Source organism: Pteronotus mesoamericanus, unplaced genomic scaffold (assembly GCF_021234165.1).
Source record: "Pteronotus mesoamericanus isolate MK-2021 breed Mesoamerican mustached bat unplaced genomic scaffold, CSHL_Meso_final scaffold_85, whole genome shotgun sequence".
Lineage (NCBI taxonomy): Eukaryota > Metazoa > Chordata > Mammalia > Chiroptera > Mormoopidae > Pteronotus > Pteronotus mesoamericanus.
In genome coordinates this window covers 18246902-18266654 of record NW_026555329.1, presented here as the reverse complement: position 1 = coordinate 18266654, position 19753 = coordinate 18246902, and the positions used below count along the sequence as shown (strand labels likewise).

The following is a 19753-nucleotide window of genomic DNA, read 5'->3' as shown; positions in this document are numbered from 1 at the left end:
GATGACCAAATGGCAGACATCAGAACTGGCATTTCATTGGCAGTCGTATAAATCTATCACGATGCATCCCTTAATTCCTTTATATCTGGGCTGAGTGGGACACAAAGCAAGGCCCTACCTGGGATAATTATCCACGATAACCATTTTAAGCTAATGAAAGTTGAGCACTTGCATTTGGGCTACAAAGTCAAAATCATGCCACACAGACCACAGTGGGGTGGGTCCATCTGCCATTATAGACTGGAGTCTATAACTCAAATGAATGCCCTACACGATGAAGCTGGAAACCTAATCAGTAATCCCTGAGTCATCTAATCTTTGACTCTGGCTTCTCTACATCATGAGGAAGGCCTAGAAGCCGCCGTGAGTAGTACACAGCTGACTCCGCTCAGCGTAATTGATATACTTGCTTAAAGGAAAACGCGATCAGTCTCGCTACTGCTTACATCCCATTAAGACTAAAAGTTAATTAGCCTGTATTCCATAAAGTTAATTTGAGGCATTTGTCTCAATAGCATTATTGTAATTATTCCTCATCAAAATGAATACCATCTCCTACTGCGCACCAATGGCTTGTATAAACAATAGCAAAAATCCAACTTGAATTCCATTCTCCACCTGAGTTATTTACGTAGGTTTATGTTGACATAGAACTGCACATGGAGACTCACAGACATTAACATGTTTTTAAAAGAACACTACTAAAGCAGGTTTAAGATACCTTGTTTTAAGTTTCCAAAGGCCAAGAAAATAAAAGCAAACAGCATGACAATTTCATATATCATAACAATACTAGTAAAAGTCAAAATGAGAAGCTCCTATTAAAGTCAAGCTATTCCATATGCCGAGGCCCAGGAACAGATGCCCCAAAACGCTGATGCATGAGCACAAGGCACAGTGTATGTGTGTGTCCCTTGTCCCCTCCACTTCCACTCCACATCTCTGTTTCCAACCACTGCTTGGGAGGCCCTGACAAGGTCTCAGGCACACAAGAGAGGCAGGGACACCAGCGTACCCACTGACAAGATTACCAGTGGAAAAGAACAGAAGGTGGTTTCCCTGGCAAATTTAAACATAGCAAACTAATCCCCTTAAATGACTCTTCTAAAAATATTACACTTAATCAACTATAAAATGTAATTGTTAGAGAAACAAAACAAATGCCTAAAAATCCAAAAGAGTGGTTTATCATATAGATATCATGTAGATACTCACCTTTGGCAGCTGATGTTAATGTCACAAGGCATTTTAAAAATTAGGCTTCATAGAAAAAATCTAACTGTAATAATTTTTTCTTACTACTCTTCCACTGCATCATCAGTGGTCCAGTGATATCGTAAGGCAGGGTGAGGGCGAGGGGAGCTCAGAGAAAGGCAGGAGTGGCCGCACCAGGTACATCCCAGAAATGCCGGCAACTCCCACAGTTTAACCCCAGCATGGGCAGCGAGTGTCCTTTCAACAGTGATTCTCAAACTTGGGGGCACATCAGAAGCACCTAACAAGCTTTAAATATCCCAGTGCTGGGGCTGTCTGGCCCTCCCCTAACCTCCAAATCAAATCTAATCTCTAGAAGTGGGACCTAAGCAAAGAGAGTTTTTGAAGCTCTCCAGGTCACTCCAACATGCAGCCAAGTTCCAGACCCTGTGCCTTGTCCATGAAAGGTCTCAGATGAAATGACACTACTGCTAGATGCTACTGATGACATCTATCAATTTCTCAGGGGAAAACAAAATATTGGTAAATAATGGTGGAACTAGTCATATGTCAAGAGTTCAAGTTCCAATTTTGCCCCTCCTTACTCACATGACTTTTGAGCAAATCACTTGATTTCCTGGGATGCCAAAGTATATATATTCCTTTTAAACAGAAAGGGGTTCTACACAACCTGTAACAGTCCATTTAACCCTATGGCGTTTTCACCCGAATAAACAGAGAAATACTTTCAAATGGGATGACTTGGCTTGGGGTTAGAAAGCTGAGGTAAATCAGGATCCCCATTTTACTTATCTACTCTTTTCAAGACCAGACCCACCAGCAAAAACTGAGTGAATTCCGCATATGTCAGGTGCCTCTTTCGTTCTTTTCCAAAATGCAGTTGCACAAATTCTGAATCCCAGTTAAATGGAATATGTTGATGAATTGTAGTCTGTTCAAAAACTCGCTTAACGTCCTCTGAAAAGAGAAAACAAAGGGTGATTAAAACAAAGCTAATCAGGTTTGACCTTATAAAATCTATGAAATGGACAGTGCTCCTTTCTTCTCATAAAGAGTAACTCAACTTAAAAAACACACACAGATTATAAAACCATGGCAGAAATAAAAGTCAGAATTCTCAGGGAATCAGTTAAGAAATCGAAGTTAGTAATGCCACCAGATAAAGGGGAAAAAAAGAGACATACACAGACACCTAAAATGCAGTAGGAAACCAAAATGATGAGCTATAGATCTAATGTCGTAATCTCATGTTTTGTTTCAACAGATATTTTCTAGGCAGAAGTAATAGAATTCAATCTTTAGTAGCAGGAAAAATATACAGGGGTGGGTAGTAGTAGTTTTACAGTTATGAGTTACACGAAATACAAAGTTTATTCTTATATTATTATTTATTAATGATTGTATTTGTATTACGACTGTAAACCTACTTTTGCTTACCCCTGTACATACAGAAACACACATGACACTACACAAATCTTAAATAGAGTCCTTTACTGTGTTATTGAAAAGGGTTTTTTTGAGGATTTTGAAGTCAGTTAGAAAAATCGTAAAGCACATATTCAACAGCACTAAGGCCCTATTTGAGCTTTAGAAATCCTCACTATATATCAAGCCACACCTGAAGACAAAGGTGGTGGGAAGAAAACAACAATATGAAAAACTTATTTCTCTAAAGCTTCGTGTTTTTATTTACTAGTCTCCTCCTCCCCCATAAAGTGCATGTGTGGAGGGTAGAAGGAACATGGGTTATTACTATATTAATGAAATTTGTCCTGGTCTTCACAACATTAAATATAGCTACTAAACCTGCTTATTTTTATTAGCAAACTGTGTCTGATACTTTTTTTTAAAACTCTGTGTCTATTTAGAGTAAGAAAAAAGAATGAAGTTTTTCAGTCCTTTGAAGGGCGCCAAAAACCCTGGCACATGTTTCCACTGTTTCCCCAAATTTCCTATTTCCACACCCATTACACCCACAAGATTTTATTCCATGATTTTAAAGTTTCCAGAAATTTTTAAAGTCCTGCCATGAAGAAACAGTAGTGCCACCATCAGCGTAAGGTTGGATATGTTTGCACAGAGAAGGTAGTAAAAATCAGAATTATGCCAGGCATAAATTTTATAAAAGGTGGCAGAAAACCTCAGGCTGGCCGACAGTGAAACAAAAAAAGTTTTAAAGGGCAGCCCTCAATTTCTTTGGACTTATTCTGTCTTCTCTACTTTTAGGGGGAGAAAAAAGGAGAGACAGGATGTGAAGAGGACAGAAAGATGAAGTGAATCAAGAATGAGGATTTAAAAAAGAAAAAGAAAACACTCCCAGAGGATCTGGGCAGGTTCAAGGGGCGGTCCTCAATGAAATGAATTAAGTAGAAGGAGACTGCACAAGTTCCCTTTGGCTCTATCACCCTTGAGAAGAAATTACTGAACTAAAATTCAGATCTCTTGGGTTTTTGTTCTCATGGCTATGATACGTGTAAGTCTTCAGCGGTAAAAAATAGGTATTAACCTAGATAATATGTGGCTCCTTCGCAGTTCCCCATTTCTACAGCTCTACACATAGCAGGCCCAAGGGAGATCTAGGGGCGTCTTTCACAATCTTCTACTGCAGACTACTAAATTATCTCATGAGAGCTGATGTTCAATCTACCAAGAGGTGACCAAAGGAAAAAACACATTTTTCTACACTTTACATAAAATTTTACATTATAGTAAAATTTTAGAGAAAAAATATATAAACGAAAATGGCTTTCTGCCCATTTTTCTGCATTCTGGTGAAATATTTGTCAAGCATTCTGATGAAATAGGTATTAATGTAATAATCATAGGATAGCTGTCAAAAATGAGGTCCTTCCTTTAGAAAGTATCCGAGGTTATTAACCAAATATTGGCATATAATGTTAAGGCATTTATTATATATCTTGATATTTACATGCCCTAATTTGTAAGTACATATAAATTTAATTTACTCAAAAATTAGTGAATGAATTTAAAATGTGACTCACCCTAACCAAGAATCTTACTTTTCCTATAATTAAAGGAACTAACTAACATTTATGACATACTACAGCTCTGACTGAATTCAAACTGTAAACTTTGAAGCCTAAGTCTAGGGCCTTTTCCGCGATACTGTATGTAGACTAGTGCTTGCCTCTTGGGCAAATGTCAGCCTGAAGTATTGAAATCTAGTCACACTAGAGAGCAATATGGGATCCTTAAGATACATCTCAGCTCCACAAACTGTCAGCTCTATAGACCTGTACTATTAGAATAATCTGTTTTTTAAAAGCCATCTCTCTATAGTATGTATGTATGTGCAGATACGTGTGTGACTACACATATTAATGTGCATCTTTTCTTTCTACATAGATTATTGTCACCTTTAAAGTAAAGGCCATATTTCTCACATCTGATTCTCCCACTGTGGCTGCAGTGGAGAGTGGAGCAACTACTCCTTAAGTAGTGGCTGAATTTAAATGAGTCAGAAAAGGTGTTATATCACAACAGTGTGACAGGTTAAGGACCATGGTATTTGCCCTTTCAGGTACTAGAGTTTCCACCTTGCTGGGAAGCTATTTCAACAGTCATCTGCTAAGGTTTTAGAGAATCATCCGTCTGCTGACCCTCCAGCCCCACTCCTGGGCTCACTCCAGTCTACTGAGGGGCTAGGAATCCACATTTTAACCAGTGTCCCAGGATTTTCTGATACAAGGGTCCAGGACCTCATTCTGAAAAACATGGTCCTAAAGAGTTATGGAAGGGTTAGTTTCACTCCTTACTAATTTTTAAATTTCCCATTAAAACACAAAAATGTAAAAGGAAGGAGATGGGAAAGATTCTCCAGACGGGCCAATGTGACGCAGTAATGCGTAAACACAGGCCACTTGCCAATGCAAAAGGACACGCCGGGCCACCACGTGGTACAATCCAGTGGCCGACGTTCACTTCACGGCCTATGTGACTGGTGCTCCCTGGAATGGAACAGCCTACAAACAACCTGACACTGAGAATGAGGCCCCATTATCAGTTGTCAGCTGTTCTAACATGTGGGCAATTGTAAGAATGACCATCCTTAACTAGCTGTCAAATGCTAAGCAGCACAGCTTATAAGCACTACGAAGTAGGCCCTGTGGGAAGAGGAAGGTTACAGAAGACATAGTGCTGCATCCAAATCTAACCACACGAAATAACTGAACAGCAGATTCAAACAGCAGACTGTGTTGAGTGCTAAACTGCTGAGGTTCCTCATTGCGAGGACAGAACGTAAGGAGGGACGCATTACCGAGTGGGAGAAGAAGGCATCCTGGAGAAGATAAAACCTGATGGGGATCATGAAAGCCGTCAAGGATTTATTCAGATGGATCTGTGAAAGAGTTCCTCAGGGGAGAATAACAGCATAAGGAAGGGCTCACTTCATTTGAAATGAACTGAGTGTCTCACCAATGCCTGGCGCCAACGTCACCTAGGGTCACTGAGACACGCCTGTGCCCCAAGCAGTCCCAGATGTTGGCATCACTTGCCATCAACAAATATTATTTTTAAACTCCATCCACCTGATGCTACTTTTATGGTGAAGAAAGGCTGTTATGGGGATTCAGAAATCAGAAATTAAAACCAAAGCGATTTTCAAATTCTGCTCTGTACTCTGGCTCCCATGGGAAATCCTATGAGCTTTACCATGAAGAAGTCCAGGAGTCAACTGTAGGGCCATGCGGCCACCAACACTTTACCTTGACCTTTCCAAACCTCACTCGTAGTCATGGAGAGAAAAGAGGAAACCCAAAATGCTTTAGGCTTTTTGGTTACTTATTTAGTTCAGTATACTATAACTATAACTTGCCAGCTGATGGCTTTCAAATTGGGATTACTTAGCAGATTTATCATTATCTTAAAAAAAAAAATTAGAAGAAGGTTTCTCCTTGCCTGAAACACAAGGCCTTAAAATCTCACCCCAAGTTGAGGTCATACAGGCAAAGAAGCCAAACTGGCTTAGCACTGGAATATGAATGAAGCACTCGATATATATTTTGGATATTTAAAGTCATATTCGTCATAGCTCACCCAAGTCTCCTGAAAGTAAAAACACATTAGAATGCTTATCTCTTAAAGTATAATCATTGTTATTTCAGTCTGCACCAAACAAATTATGTTTGGAAGGCCTATAGTTCCCACAACATACAAGTAATGGTGATATTATTTAAAGCAAGACTTCGCCAAATAAGCTCAAGGATTCTTTGAGTTTATTTATGGGACTTCACTTTCTCTGCAAATGTTTCAAGCCTACAAGACTGCTGTGTTTTTCTTTTTAGATCACAAAAAGACAATTACAAAATGGCAATTGTTTCTTTCCTAAATATAATCTCAAAGTCAACTAATTTCCCCAAAGTTAATAAATTTTCCAAGCTACAGAGTATAGTTGTAGAAGACAGACTGATTTTTAAAAGCTGGGTTGCAAATGCCATGATCTTACATGTTGGAAAAGACTAAGGGATCCACTAAAAAACTAAAAATAAGCCCAGAAAGGTTGAAGGATACAAGAGCAATATTTAAAAATCAATCAATTTCCATACACTAAAAATAAGCAACTCAAAAAATGAAATGAAGAAAACAATTCCATTTAAAATAGCATCACAAAAAAGAACATACTTAGGGATAAATTTAACAAAGGGCATGCTAAACCTATACTCTAAAAATTATAAAACGCCATTAAAAGAAATTAATGAAGACTTAACTAAATAAAAAGACATTTCATGTTCACAGACTGCAAGATGTAATATTGTTGAGATGGTGGTATTCCCCAAAGGGATCTATAGGCTCAGTATAAACCCTTATCAAAATTCCAGCTGGCTTCTTTGAAGAAATTGACACGCTGATCTTAAAATTCAAGTGAAATTCAAGGGACCCAAAACAGCTGAAAAAAATCTTGAAAAAGAACAAAGTTGTATTTCAAATTTACTACAAAGTTACCACAATCAAGACTGTGTGGTACTGGCATCAAGACAGACAGAGAGACAGAAGCAACAAAATTGGGAGTCAAGAAATAAACCCTTACATTTATGGTCAATTGATTTTCAACAGATTGACAAGGTAATGCAACAGGGAAAGATTAGTCTTTCAACAAATGGTGCTGGGACATCTGGATATCCATACACATAAGAAAGAAGAGTCCTACCTCACACCATATTAAAAAACTAACTCAAAATAGAGCAAAGACCTAAAGAGAAAAGGTTAAAGAATGATGGTCTTACAGGAAAAAATAAGCAAAAATCTTTATGACTCTTGTTTAGTAAATGGTTTTTTAGATATGACATCAAAAATGTATGCAACAGAGGAAAATAACAGCTAAGCTGGACTTCAAAATTGAAAACTTTTGTACTCCAAAAGATATCATCAAAAAAATGACAAAAACAGCTGTGGCTGGTATGGCTCAGTGGGTTGGGTGTTGTCCCAAAAGCCAAAGGGTCATTGGTTCAATTCCTGGTCAGGGCACATACTAGGGTTGTGGGCCAGGTCCCCAACTGGGGTTGTGCAAGAGGCAGTCGATCAATGTTTCTCTCCCTCTATTTCTCCCTCCTTTCCCCTTTCCCTAAAAATATATATAAATTCTTTTTAAAAAAAAACAAAGTGAAAAAAAAAAAGCCAGACTACAGAAAGGGAGAAAAATTTTGCAAAACATATTATCTGATAAAGAGCTCTGGAACATACCCCAAACTCTCAGAACTCTATAAAAAAAATAAATCACCCAATTTTAAAAACGGGCAAAAGATCTGAGCAGATATTTCTCCAAAGAAGACATACAAACGTCCAATAAACATATCACAAGATGTTCAATATCATTAGCCACTAGCAATTTTTGAAATGTAAATCAAAAATCACAATGAGATACCACGTCACCTCCACTAATAACAAGTGTGGGTGAAGATGTGAAAAAAACTGAAACCACTATACGCTGCTGGTAGGGATGTAAAATGTTGCAGTTACTCTGGAACAGTTTGGCAGTTCTTCAAAAAAATTGAACATAGTTACCATATGACCCAGCAATTCCACTCCTAGGTACATGTCCAAGAGAAATGAAAACATATGTCCACACATAAAGCTTGTACACAAATGTTCATAGCAGCATTATTCATAGTAGACAAAAAGTGGAAACCACCCAAATGTCTGTTACCTGAAGGATGGAGAAACAAAATGTGGTATTATCCATAACGTGATATTATTCATCAATAAAAAGAAATACGGTACTGTTACATGCTACACTGTGGATGAACCTTGAAAACATTATTCTAAGAAGCCAGTCACAAAAGATCACAGTAGTGCATGATTTCATTTATATGAAATGTCCAGAATAAGCAAGCCCAGAGAGACAGAAAGTAGATTAGTGATTTCCTAGGACTGGAGAGAACAGAGGAAAATGGGGTGGGGGGGGGAGGGTAAGGATTGCTAAGGTATACTGCTTCTTTTTGGGGTGCTAAGAATGTTCTAAAATTGACTGTGACAATGGTTGCACAAACCTGCAAATGTACTAAAAACCATTAAATTGCACTTTAAATGAGTTTAATATAGCTACTTTTAAAAAACGGTCAGCTCTGCCTGTTACTAATGAGTGACATTAGGCAAACTACTTACTATGACTCAAATTATTTACTTTATCAATCTGTAAAATGGGAATAAAATATGTACCTTAGAGGGTTGTTCTGGAGCTAAACATGCCAAGCACAATGTTCTAAACATAGTAGCTGATTGTTAAAATGGGAAAACTCCAAAATCTAAAGTCTAAATTACAATGAAAGATGGTTTCTGAGCACCAAATATTTACAAATGATACAAAGAAGAATCAGGCATAGTGTGATTTGGAAATATCATAGTTTATACATTTCTCAAAGAGCAATAATTTTCCACAAATATTTCAAATCCACCCTTCCCTTAGCTCATATATTAACATTTTGAATAAAAAGTGATCAAAAACTAAGTAATTTTCTATTATGTTTCTGAAAGTATGAAATTAAGAAAGATTAAGAACCTCCACTCTTTGCTCTGAAGATCTTTCAGATAACTAGAAATATTTAATTGGCAAATTACTTGCACATGCCATTAAGTGGTTAGACTGAATTTGTTTTTACAAATTCTATGGGCTCTTCTTCTTAACCTCCATCACACTGTAATCTGAAATCATCAAGGTCTTCACTTATGCAAATTTTAACTTTCTACATTTTTGTTTCCATACAGAATAACTAAATTAATGTACTTTAATTTCCAAAAGATTCACTTTTTGAAGCTGCAAATCAACGGAAACAAGTTTCCCATTAAAATAAAAAAGGTTCATCAAGCTATATTATTTCAAACACTGAACCATAATCTCTCTCATGGATCCTAAAAATTTCATTAATACAATAAACACAAAAAGGATGTTTCTGTTAAACCCGAGTGAAAGCAACCGCTTTGGAGTCAAAGGGAGAGTGGCTGAACAGGCCGCGCTTTGAACAGCTTCTCTGGGGGTGCTTTTTCCGATGCGTGTGCTCAATCCTCATGGAAAGTTGTGGTTTCGCTCCAGGGGCAATAATATTCCACCCTGCTGATATGGTTAACAACAGCTCACACGGCCATCGTCTTTTAAGCAGGGAGCAAAGGACAAATTGCTGAATTCGTAAGTTAAATGACATAATGGAGTAAGTGGATGCAGACCTATCTCTACTGCCACATGCTCCGAGAGCAAGGTTGCCATTTCAAACCCTTTTGACAAGTGCCTTTTTATATTAATCACAGTTAAGGGTCTGAAGAGGAAAGAAGTATTCTGGCTACAATTCAGACTCACTCAAGGAAGTTCTAAGGGGGAAAATGGGTGCCATTAAAACGAAGTATGTACAGAACAAGTACCTCACACAGGCAGCCCTTCTCATTAAAATGGAGTTCACGATAAGCCCCTGTAAACTTTTTATTATTATTATTCTGAACGTGTAGGTACAGTGGTAAAAAGTAGCTTTCGAAAAATAAGCATCCACACAGACACATCGCATACACACAGGCCAGCTGAACTGAATATTGTATTTAAGTCATAGCGGTGTTGGCATATGTAAAAATTAGGGCTAACTTAAAACTCTTCCAATTCTGTACTTAGAGAGGGGAGGGATTACCCTGATGTGAGGGCACGCGACATCCTAGAAAAGAACACTGTCCTTCCTGCAGGGCCGAAGACAAAGTTGTGATTCCTGCAGAATCTGCCACCTTCCCCTCTCTGGGCCTGTTTCCACATCCAGGCAAGAAAGCCATGAACTACGCCAGCTGCTGCTCAGCTGCAGTGCGAAGCATGTTCCCTTGGACAGCTTGTTCAAAACACACTCCCAAGCTCCGTGCCCAAAGATTCTGACTCAGCAGGTGTGAGATGGAGCGAGGGAGTCCACAGTTGCCTTGAACACCTCCACGCTATTACAGTGAGAACCCGTGGTCTGCTTTCTTGATAAGAATCCTTCCTATTCTAAAACCTAACGGATTTATAAATCCCTATGATCAATACAGTCTTTAAGTCATAGTAGTGAATGTTGGTTAACAACAAAAACGGTTAAAGCCTGGCAGGTATTTGGCATTCAATATTAATCTTCTATCCTATGCATTATCTAAACCAACAGCAAGAGAGGCCAGTCTAGCTGCTAGAAAAAGTTATTTTCAAATGAAGGGAATAAATCATTAGCAGCCTTTCATAATATCAAAAGTAGGTCAGTGAAAATGGTGTTTGGAGACATATAGCTGGCTGTGGCCACTCTCCAGATGTGTAGGCTTGCTTTAATCATCTGCTGTGTTAATTACTGTTAACTTTCCTCACCACTAGAAAAGAACACAACCAAAAATCTCCAACTCTTTGAAATGCTTAAAGTGGTGTGAAGAATCCTAAATCATTCTCCAAATGTAAGAAAAATATCTATGTTGTTTTAAAAACCAATTTCCTATGCTATTTCCCTTAGATGGATGTTATCAAAAATAATTTTCTTGCAAAAGCATTAACATACATTTAACCCTACTTAAATGCTTTCAAGAGCAGAGCCACTAGAAATGTATACCCACAGTGATCCCATATCAGTGTTAAACTGTTTTATTTCAATTAAAATGTCTAACTATACACCTCCAATGTATACCTAAACTGTAATTTTCTCTGAGAACTTCCAGTATGCTCTTGATTTTGTTTCTTTTATGGACGTATCGGAGCAAAAACTGCCTTGCAACTGTTGGAAGAAATCAGTCATTAGCAGCAAGATTACAGCAAATTTTCCAATTTAGAAAAACTGTATTTTTATCTCTCTCTTACACTGAAAGAAAAATGGTATAATTGGACTATTTTTAAATGAGCAGTAGTTTAAAATAGTCAGATTTTCCCAGTGCTCCAAGTTTTAGGATTTGGTATTAGCTTCCTGCTCTCTGCACCTTCTTTCCTAAGCACAAATTCTCTTCTCCCTTCATCTTACACACACACACACACACACACACACACACACACACCCACACACACACACACCCTCCCCCCCCACCCCCCACAGAAGCCCCCAATCCACATGGTCAGCCTTTTAAAGAAGGGTTAACCATCAGGCAGTAGTTAACTAAGGAGGAGCTTCAGCTGGTTATAGGGATTTACTCTCCAATTGACACTCTCCCACCTTCACAATGGGCTTTTCCTTCCTTCCTCCCACTTCCTATTTTTAAAATGGAGCGATGAAGTAACAAACATCCATCCAAGTAACAGCCATCTGGAGCATGGGCGATCCTCAAATTATCCCACCAACTGGAAGTGCTCTCTGATACAACTATCTTGCAAAATTGAGGCCATTATGGTCAATTGTGCAAATCCGTATTTAGCTTTTTGGAAATAGTGGATTTTTGACCCAGTGAACTGAAACAGTATCTGAAGAGTTTCTAGGACCTCAGGCAGGACACTCAGTCCCCAGGCATGCGACAGCTCTTACTGACGTAGATGTCATTTTCTTTCAGAATCACACCGTTCTCATTCAGTATTCTCATTCTCTACTGGAATGCTGATAAGAAAGTATACTCAGGTTCCAAAATAATATAAAATAAAAACTACTATAAGGTAGTAAGTTTCTTTTACCAAAATAATACATTATAAAATCAGAATCAGTATTAACAAAAAACTTTCCCCCAAAATAATGCGCCTTCTGACTCTTAACCATTTTCCCCCTCAGTTATCTTTTCGAATACCTCATTTTCCAAGTGTCTTTACAGAGGTAATAAATAAATGAGCTTAAAAAATTGCAGCGAATGTTTTGTTTTCTTCTAGCCCAGTACTTAAATCCATCTAGCTTTTTAATTATTAAAGTTGAGTCCTCACCTACGAAACTTCTCATTTCCATACCTGTAATTCTCATCATTTCCTGCAACTTGAACCAAAATGACCGAAGTGGGTTGTTTCCATGTATTTCTCCCTGCCATCTACCCTGTCCGGTTTCCCAGAGCATAGCTACTTCATTTCCATCCCAGCAGGTGTTCCTGGACAGAATCTAACTGTGAACCCAGAAAAGGCCCCTCCAAACACCAACATACACGGCTGAGAATTAACGAGACAAGGGCCCTAGAAATTGCCTCATTAGTTCTGTGGATTTTGTTTAGGTCTCACAAACAAAAGAAGGGTCTTTTTCAAATGAGTTTGACGAAGGTACGTTTATTTTTTCTACAGGACTTCTCAGGGCCTTCATAAGCTAAAAATTTTAGGCTTTATGATGGTCTAATAAAAGAATCCTTTTTTATACAATGCTTACTAACAAACAGGAAATACTATTTAAAAGCGTACAGGCATACACTATCATTCACTAGTGAGGATTGTAGGATAAATAGGCCACTGTAGTGGCCAATAAAAGAAAAAGACTAGTTTCTTCTGGCTTCTAGGCCAGCTGAAGCAGCAAGCCAGCTGAAGTCTGCCAGTGTAGCAAGGGTGTAGATAATTTTAAACTGAAGTTTTTAAAAACAATGCTGGAAAAGCGTTAAGTGTAAGGATATATGTCCACTTGTTCAATGGTCCCTCTCTAAAAAGCAGTTCTTATCTTCTGGCAGGCCAGTGAGTCCTCTGAGATTTGCTAAGAGCAAATGTTCATTTAGACAAAATACTACTGAAATTTAGCCATTCATGAACTCCCTGACACTTATCTAGAACCCAAAGTGGAGAACCCCTGTCTTCAAAGTTCAATTAAAAACTACAGACCCCCATATACACCACCACCACCACCACCACCACCACCACCACCGCACATAGGTAAGGAAACTGGGTGTACATGTTTACATACTAACAATGACAGCTTTAAAATATCACATAAAACATTTCACGAAATTTTGTTCACTATAATGAAAAAGATAAGTCAAAGGAAGAGAAAAATGTAATGGAGTTATGCGCACAAAAATTTTAGATTTCAACCTAAGGATATGCTGAGATATAGAATAAACTTTCCGCGTTTAGGGGGTCCAATTGTGACTTTCATGAGACAAAAGTGATTCAGGTCTCTATGTTATTAAGCTAGGTTAGTGCTATTGTCTACTGAAGATACAACAATTGAAGAAATACTGATGAACAAATAGTTAAGTTGGCATGATGAAGAGATCCATCACTAATGGGTACACTATATATACTAGATTAACAATTTCATTCAAGACACACACACACACACACACATACACACACACACATTTTCTTGAAGTTCATAACGAAAATGCTTTGCTCTCCCAGCATCATTAAATGAAAAACTGAAAACATGAAGGTTTCCCAGTGTGACAAAGTGTGAAGCTATCACTCACAACTTGTCCACACTAACCTGCTCAGTAGCCAGGACACCCAATAAAGTGTGAAACTACCATTCACAACGTGTCCACACTAACCTGTTCAGTGGCCAGGACACCCATTAAAACCCTGACTTTCAGTTCTTCTGCTCATGAAATGCGAGTGATCACCTGACAGCCGCTCAGTGGTACTGGAAAACCTACGCAATGATCACAGGCACATCTGCTTCCAAACCAATGAATGCATCAAAACCCATCTCCTCCTAGCATTGTTTGGATCCTGTCTCTGTCCTCCAAGAATCTCTCTGAGGCACCCAACAGCCGCTCCTATGAACCACTGCACTGGCCAAAAAGGTTGTTAATGTTTTTCCCATAAAAATCAAAGACACATTTTTCATTTTTACCAATAACTTTATTGATTTGGATATTTTGGGTATATTGGCTACCTCCTGTGTGGTATAACATTGATCGTTCCCAATTAATGTCTCAACTTGATCTCTATCAACTTCAGCTAGTCTACCTGACTGTGGAGCATCGTCTAGTCAGAAATCTCCAGCATGAGACTTTGCAAACCACTTTTGGCACATTTGATCAGTCACAGCACCTTCTCCATACACTGCACAAATCTTTTTCTGCGTTTCAGTTGCATTTTTACCTTTCTTGAAATAATAAAGCATAATATGCTGAAAATGTTGCTTATTTTCTTCCATCTTCAATATTAAAATTACACAAAAATTCAATTTTGATAAGTTTTTTTTAAACACATGCTGATATGACAGCTGTCACAATACAATCTAACAAAATTGTTTCCAATGAAGTTAAAGACAACTAAGCACTCCTACAGCCATCTTATGGAAAAAACCGAATGCACTTTTTAGCCAACCCAATAAAAATTACTGCTCAGGACCTGTGGTGGGGTGCTCCGTCACACACAGCATCTCTCCCTGGGCACCCACGTCTCTTACGCTATGTTTCAATCAAGGGCCCCCTCTACTATCCTCTACCTGTAGGAAGACCACCTTCCTCCCACCCCACTACTCTGATTTGCCCCTCCACTCAGAATCCTGCTCACATCAAAAGATAAAACTTCCTGGGTAATGCCCACGTCAAGTACATTTCAACAAATAACCTGTATGTCCGTGTAACCAAGGCAACTGAGAACTCTAATCCAGGTATATTCTTCTGCGTAACTTACTCTCCACTACAGTCCTATAAAAACAAACCTTAACTAATGCTTTTCCTTATTGTTATTTGCTCCTTCCTGAAAAATTATTAATTACCCTAATGTCTGATACAGACTGAAACTGTGATGGATTAATTGGCATCTATGTGGCTCATGAAGGCAGGACCCACTCACAGAGCAAACCACCCCCAGAGGGAGGCAGCGTGGCACAGTGAATAGCCCTTGGCCATCATCAGGCTGCTACCTGGCACTACCGCAGGCAACTCCATGGCTGTGGATGGGTTACCGAACCTCTCCAAGGCCATTTCCTCACCAGAAAAATGAGAGTTATAGTAGTATACATCTCCTAGGTAGTGAGAATTAAATACTACACTACATATAAAGTGCTTAGTTGAATAGGGGGTAGTATGTAGTAAGAGATCAATAACCTTAAAGAAAAAAAAAGTGAGGGTTACTCTCCTTCTCTCAAGGGATCGTGTAAAATCATGTGTCTGGGGCCGAACAAGCTCCGTAGCTACTTCTCGGTCCTTCTCCCTTTCCTGGGAGCCCCTTTCATCCCACAGACAATCAGGAGCCAAGGTAAATATGATTCATTCTCAGAATGGCTCTGGTGGGATGCGGACATGAGTCCAGCCCAGGCCTGCCGTGCCTCTGCCTGGACCACGGCGGCGTCCCCCGGTGCCCATCACCTCCAGACCCCCGCAGCGCCAACTCTTCCTGCAGACAGCGCGCACCACATCATCTGGGTGTTCAGACACGCCTCCAGGTCCGCTCAGATAGCTCCCACCCCTCGTACCCACTTAGCCTGCTTGACATTATAGACTGTCCTGACACCAGACAATGTAATTTTTATTTGCTTATTATCTCTCTTCCTAAAACCTAAGTGCTCTAAAGAGGATTTTTTTTTTTAGTTTTGTCACTGCTGTATCTTCACTCTTACAACAGAGTAAGCATTCAATATATATCTCTATCTTTACATATTCTTGTATCTCATCCCATTCAAGCACCATCTCTTTGCTAATAACTACCTCCCAAATTCCACACTCATCTCTCAGTGCTTATTTAACATCCTCACTTAGATATCCAATAGGCATCAAACTAACATATCCAAAATGGGCTCCTGTTCTCCCCGCTCCCCACCCCATTGCCAAGCCTGTGGTCCCCCCACCTTGGTGATAACTCCACCTTTCCCGCTGATCTGGCCAACAACTTTGGAAACATTCTTGCCTCCCCTCGCTCTTTCATAGTCCACACCTAATCCATCAGAGAATCCTGTTGGTTCTGTTAGTTCTCTCTTCAAAATATCCCTTACCTCATTCTGGCCCAAGCCACTATGATCCCTCCCCTGTATTACTGCCATAGCCTTCTACATGTTTTCTCTCTTTCTACCCCGTTTCCTCTATTTCCCATTGTCAACACGGCAGCCAGAGTGATCCTGTTAAAACAGAAACCCGATCTTGACACTTCTGTGCTAACAGAGATCCTGCCATGGTTCCCTAGTTCACTTACTGCCACAGTCCAAGTCCTTACCTTGACCTAAAGGACATACCTGACCAGCTACTTTTCTGAGCTTCCCTCTTCCTGGGCTCCCCTGGCCCTCTCAGTCCACAGGAGTCCTTCTTGCTGTTCCTCAAAGGTACAAACACACTCCAGCCTTCACACCTGGACGACTGTTCCTTGTGCCTGGGACAGCCTTTCCCCCTCCTCTATCCCTACATGATCAGTTCCTTTACCTCTTCCAAATTTGTGCTCAGAAGTCCCTATATCAATGAGGCCAACTGAACCATATCACACACACAGGGGAGGATCTTCTTTGTTTCACAACTCACTGTGAATACTCTGCTGCCGCCAACACAACATACCCATTCCACAGAGTGTCTTCATCCCAGATCTTATCATCAGCAACTTCTGGGTGTCCCTGTGAACACGCCTATATTCCACTGGCCCACCAGCTGTTTTCTGTAAATAAAGTTTTACTGGAACACAGCCACATCCATCATTCACATACTGCCCCTGGGAACAGCAGGGGTGAGTACTTAGGATGGGGACCCTATGGTCCACAAAGACCAAAATACTTACTATCTGGCCTGTTAGAGAAAAAGTCTGCTGCCGTTGGTCTAATATAAAAAGCAATACTTTAAATAAAAAAGAAAGTCATGTAGATACTCAAAAAATGTAAGTTTACAGAGATAAGGCCTTAACTATTATAAATTGAAAACTTTATGAATATCTCATGTATTAGCATAGAGCTTTATAACTGATATAATGTTGCTTTATTCATTATTTCTTTCTTTTCATTAAGTGACTAGACAACCAACAAATATCATTTCCTCTTCCCTCTTCTTACGTCTTCACCAGTTCAAATTTTCCAAAAATGTGGTGAAGTGGGCAGATTAACATTTGTTACTAAACTTTTATTTAAATATATAAAAAAAAACCCTCAAGGGAGTTAGAAATTTACACATATATAATGTACATAAAGATACTGAAAATATTTAATGCAATCAAAATTTCAGCAGAATTTTTGTGAAAATTAACAATGTATTCTAAAATTGTTTTGATAATGCAAAAGGCCAAGAATAGCTAAGATAATCATAAGTAACAAAACTGGGCAGCTTACCAGAGACCAAGACTTACAGGAAGCTGTAGTAACTGAGATAGTATAGCTCTGATGCAAAACAGACAATTACAGAAGAATAGAGTTCCAAAACCAGCCCACACCTGATTTATGACAACTGTCACTGTAGGCAACAAAAGAAACAGTGACACCCCCCCCCCCCCCAATAAACAGTGCTGGGCGAACTAGATATCCATGGGGTCTGGGGAGGAATCCTGACGCCCCGCCCCCTGCCACCCCACTGCATGAACAAATAAACAAATTCCATAGGCTAAAAGCTAAATTTGAAAGAAAAACAACAAAACTTCTGGAAGATACTATAGGAGGACATCTTTAGATCTTTGGGGTGAGCAAAAATATCTTAAACAGGACACAAGAAGCACTAACCATACAAGAAAATGCTGATAAATTGAATTGCATTAAAATTAAGAATTTATGTTGCTCAGGACTTCATCAAGTGAGTGAAAGTACAAGTCACAGAGTAATGCTAAGAAACCCACAAAGGCCTTGTATCTAGAAAATAAGCACACCACTAAAGAGGATACTCCAATGGCCAAAAAATATTTTTTAGAAGTTGAGAACCCATGTGTAATCAGGGCAATGCAAATTTAAAGCCACATAGTGAGATATCGCCAAAATACAAGTGACTGATATTACCAAGCATTAGCAAAGATGTGGAATAACTGAGACTGATGGTGTGAATGAATGTAAAGCAGTACAACCACTTTGGAAGACAACCTGGCAACATCTACTGAAGCTGAATATTCATGTTTTCTAATGACTCAATAATTCTACACAAACACTCTCTCTCTCTCTCTCTCTCTCTCTCTCTCTCTCTCTCTCTCTCTATTTGCGGCAGCCAAACTGGAAATGTGCAAATGTCTATCAACATTTAGAATAAGTGAGTAAAGTAAGGAAAAAGTCACACAATGGGATTCTATACAGCAAAGAAAAAAGTACAAATAAAACAAAAACTTGAATGAATCTCGCAAATAAAATTTGAGCAAAAGAAGTAGGAAAGCGTACATTCTCTACTGTTGCAGTTTTAGTTATGCTCCAAACAAGCAAAATCAACCAACACTGATAGACGGGAGTTGTTTCCATTGGGACTGGGGGGCAGTAACTGGGAAAAGAGCTGTGGGCTGCTGGTACCATTTTCTTTCTGAGCTGGACGGAGATAAAACACATGCGTACATTGTGCAAAAATTCATCAGGACATATACTTATAGCCCTGGTCGGTGTGGCTCAGTTGGTTGGAGTGTCACCCTGGACCAAAAGGTCACAGGTTTGATTCTGGTCAAGGCATAAGCCTAGGTTGCAGATTAGGTCCCCAGCTGGGACATGCAGGAGAGGCAACCGATCGATGTACCTCTCTCACGCTGATGTTTCTCTCTTTCTCTCTCTCCCTCCCTTCCCTTCTCTCTGAAAATCAGTAAGCATGACCTTGGGTGAGAATTTAAAAGAAAAGATGTACACTTAAAATTTTTGCATTCTTCCTCATGTATATTATATTTTAATAAAGTATACTTTAAAAATTAAGAGTAAAAAATTACTATCATGGCTAAAATCATTTTGTTAAAAATGCAAAAACAAACATTTAGAACAAAATATATTTTCTCCAGACATATGGAATTGCACATTGTTGGCTAAAATTTTCTATTTATTCTGATATCCTGTTGTATCCCTACTGATATCTCAAAATGCATTTATAAATATCAGATATCAAAATAAGAAAACATAGTGAAAACAACAATATTGCAGGTATGTTTTGCCTCAAAGGAAATAGGAGGACATAATGAACTAGGTCAAAGGAACAAAACTGACCTAATCAAGATTTTTTCATTTGAGTGATCTAGACATGAAAATATGGTGAACAAGGCCTCAGAGAAAACAGGGGCCCTGGCTGGTGTGGCTCAATGGATTGAGTGCCGGCCTGCGAACCAAAGGGTCGCTGGTTTGATTCCTAGTTGGGG

The 19753-nt window shown here is 39.1% G+C and overlaps 1 protein-coding gene across 1 annotated transcript in view; it reads right to left on the bottom strand.

Annotated features, from left to right (window-relative positions):
• The window catches only part of SLC25A13 (solute carrier family 25 member 13), a 172666-nt gene that overhangs the window by 84882 nt on the left and 68031 nt on the right, over nt 1-19753 (bottom strand). Inside the window, 1 exon segment of the mRNA XM_054564276.1 lies at nt 2033-2172. Within this exon segment, the coding sequence (XP_054420251.1) occupies nt 2033-2172 (140 nt within the window).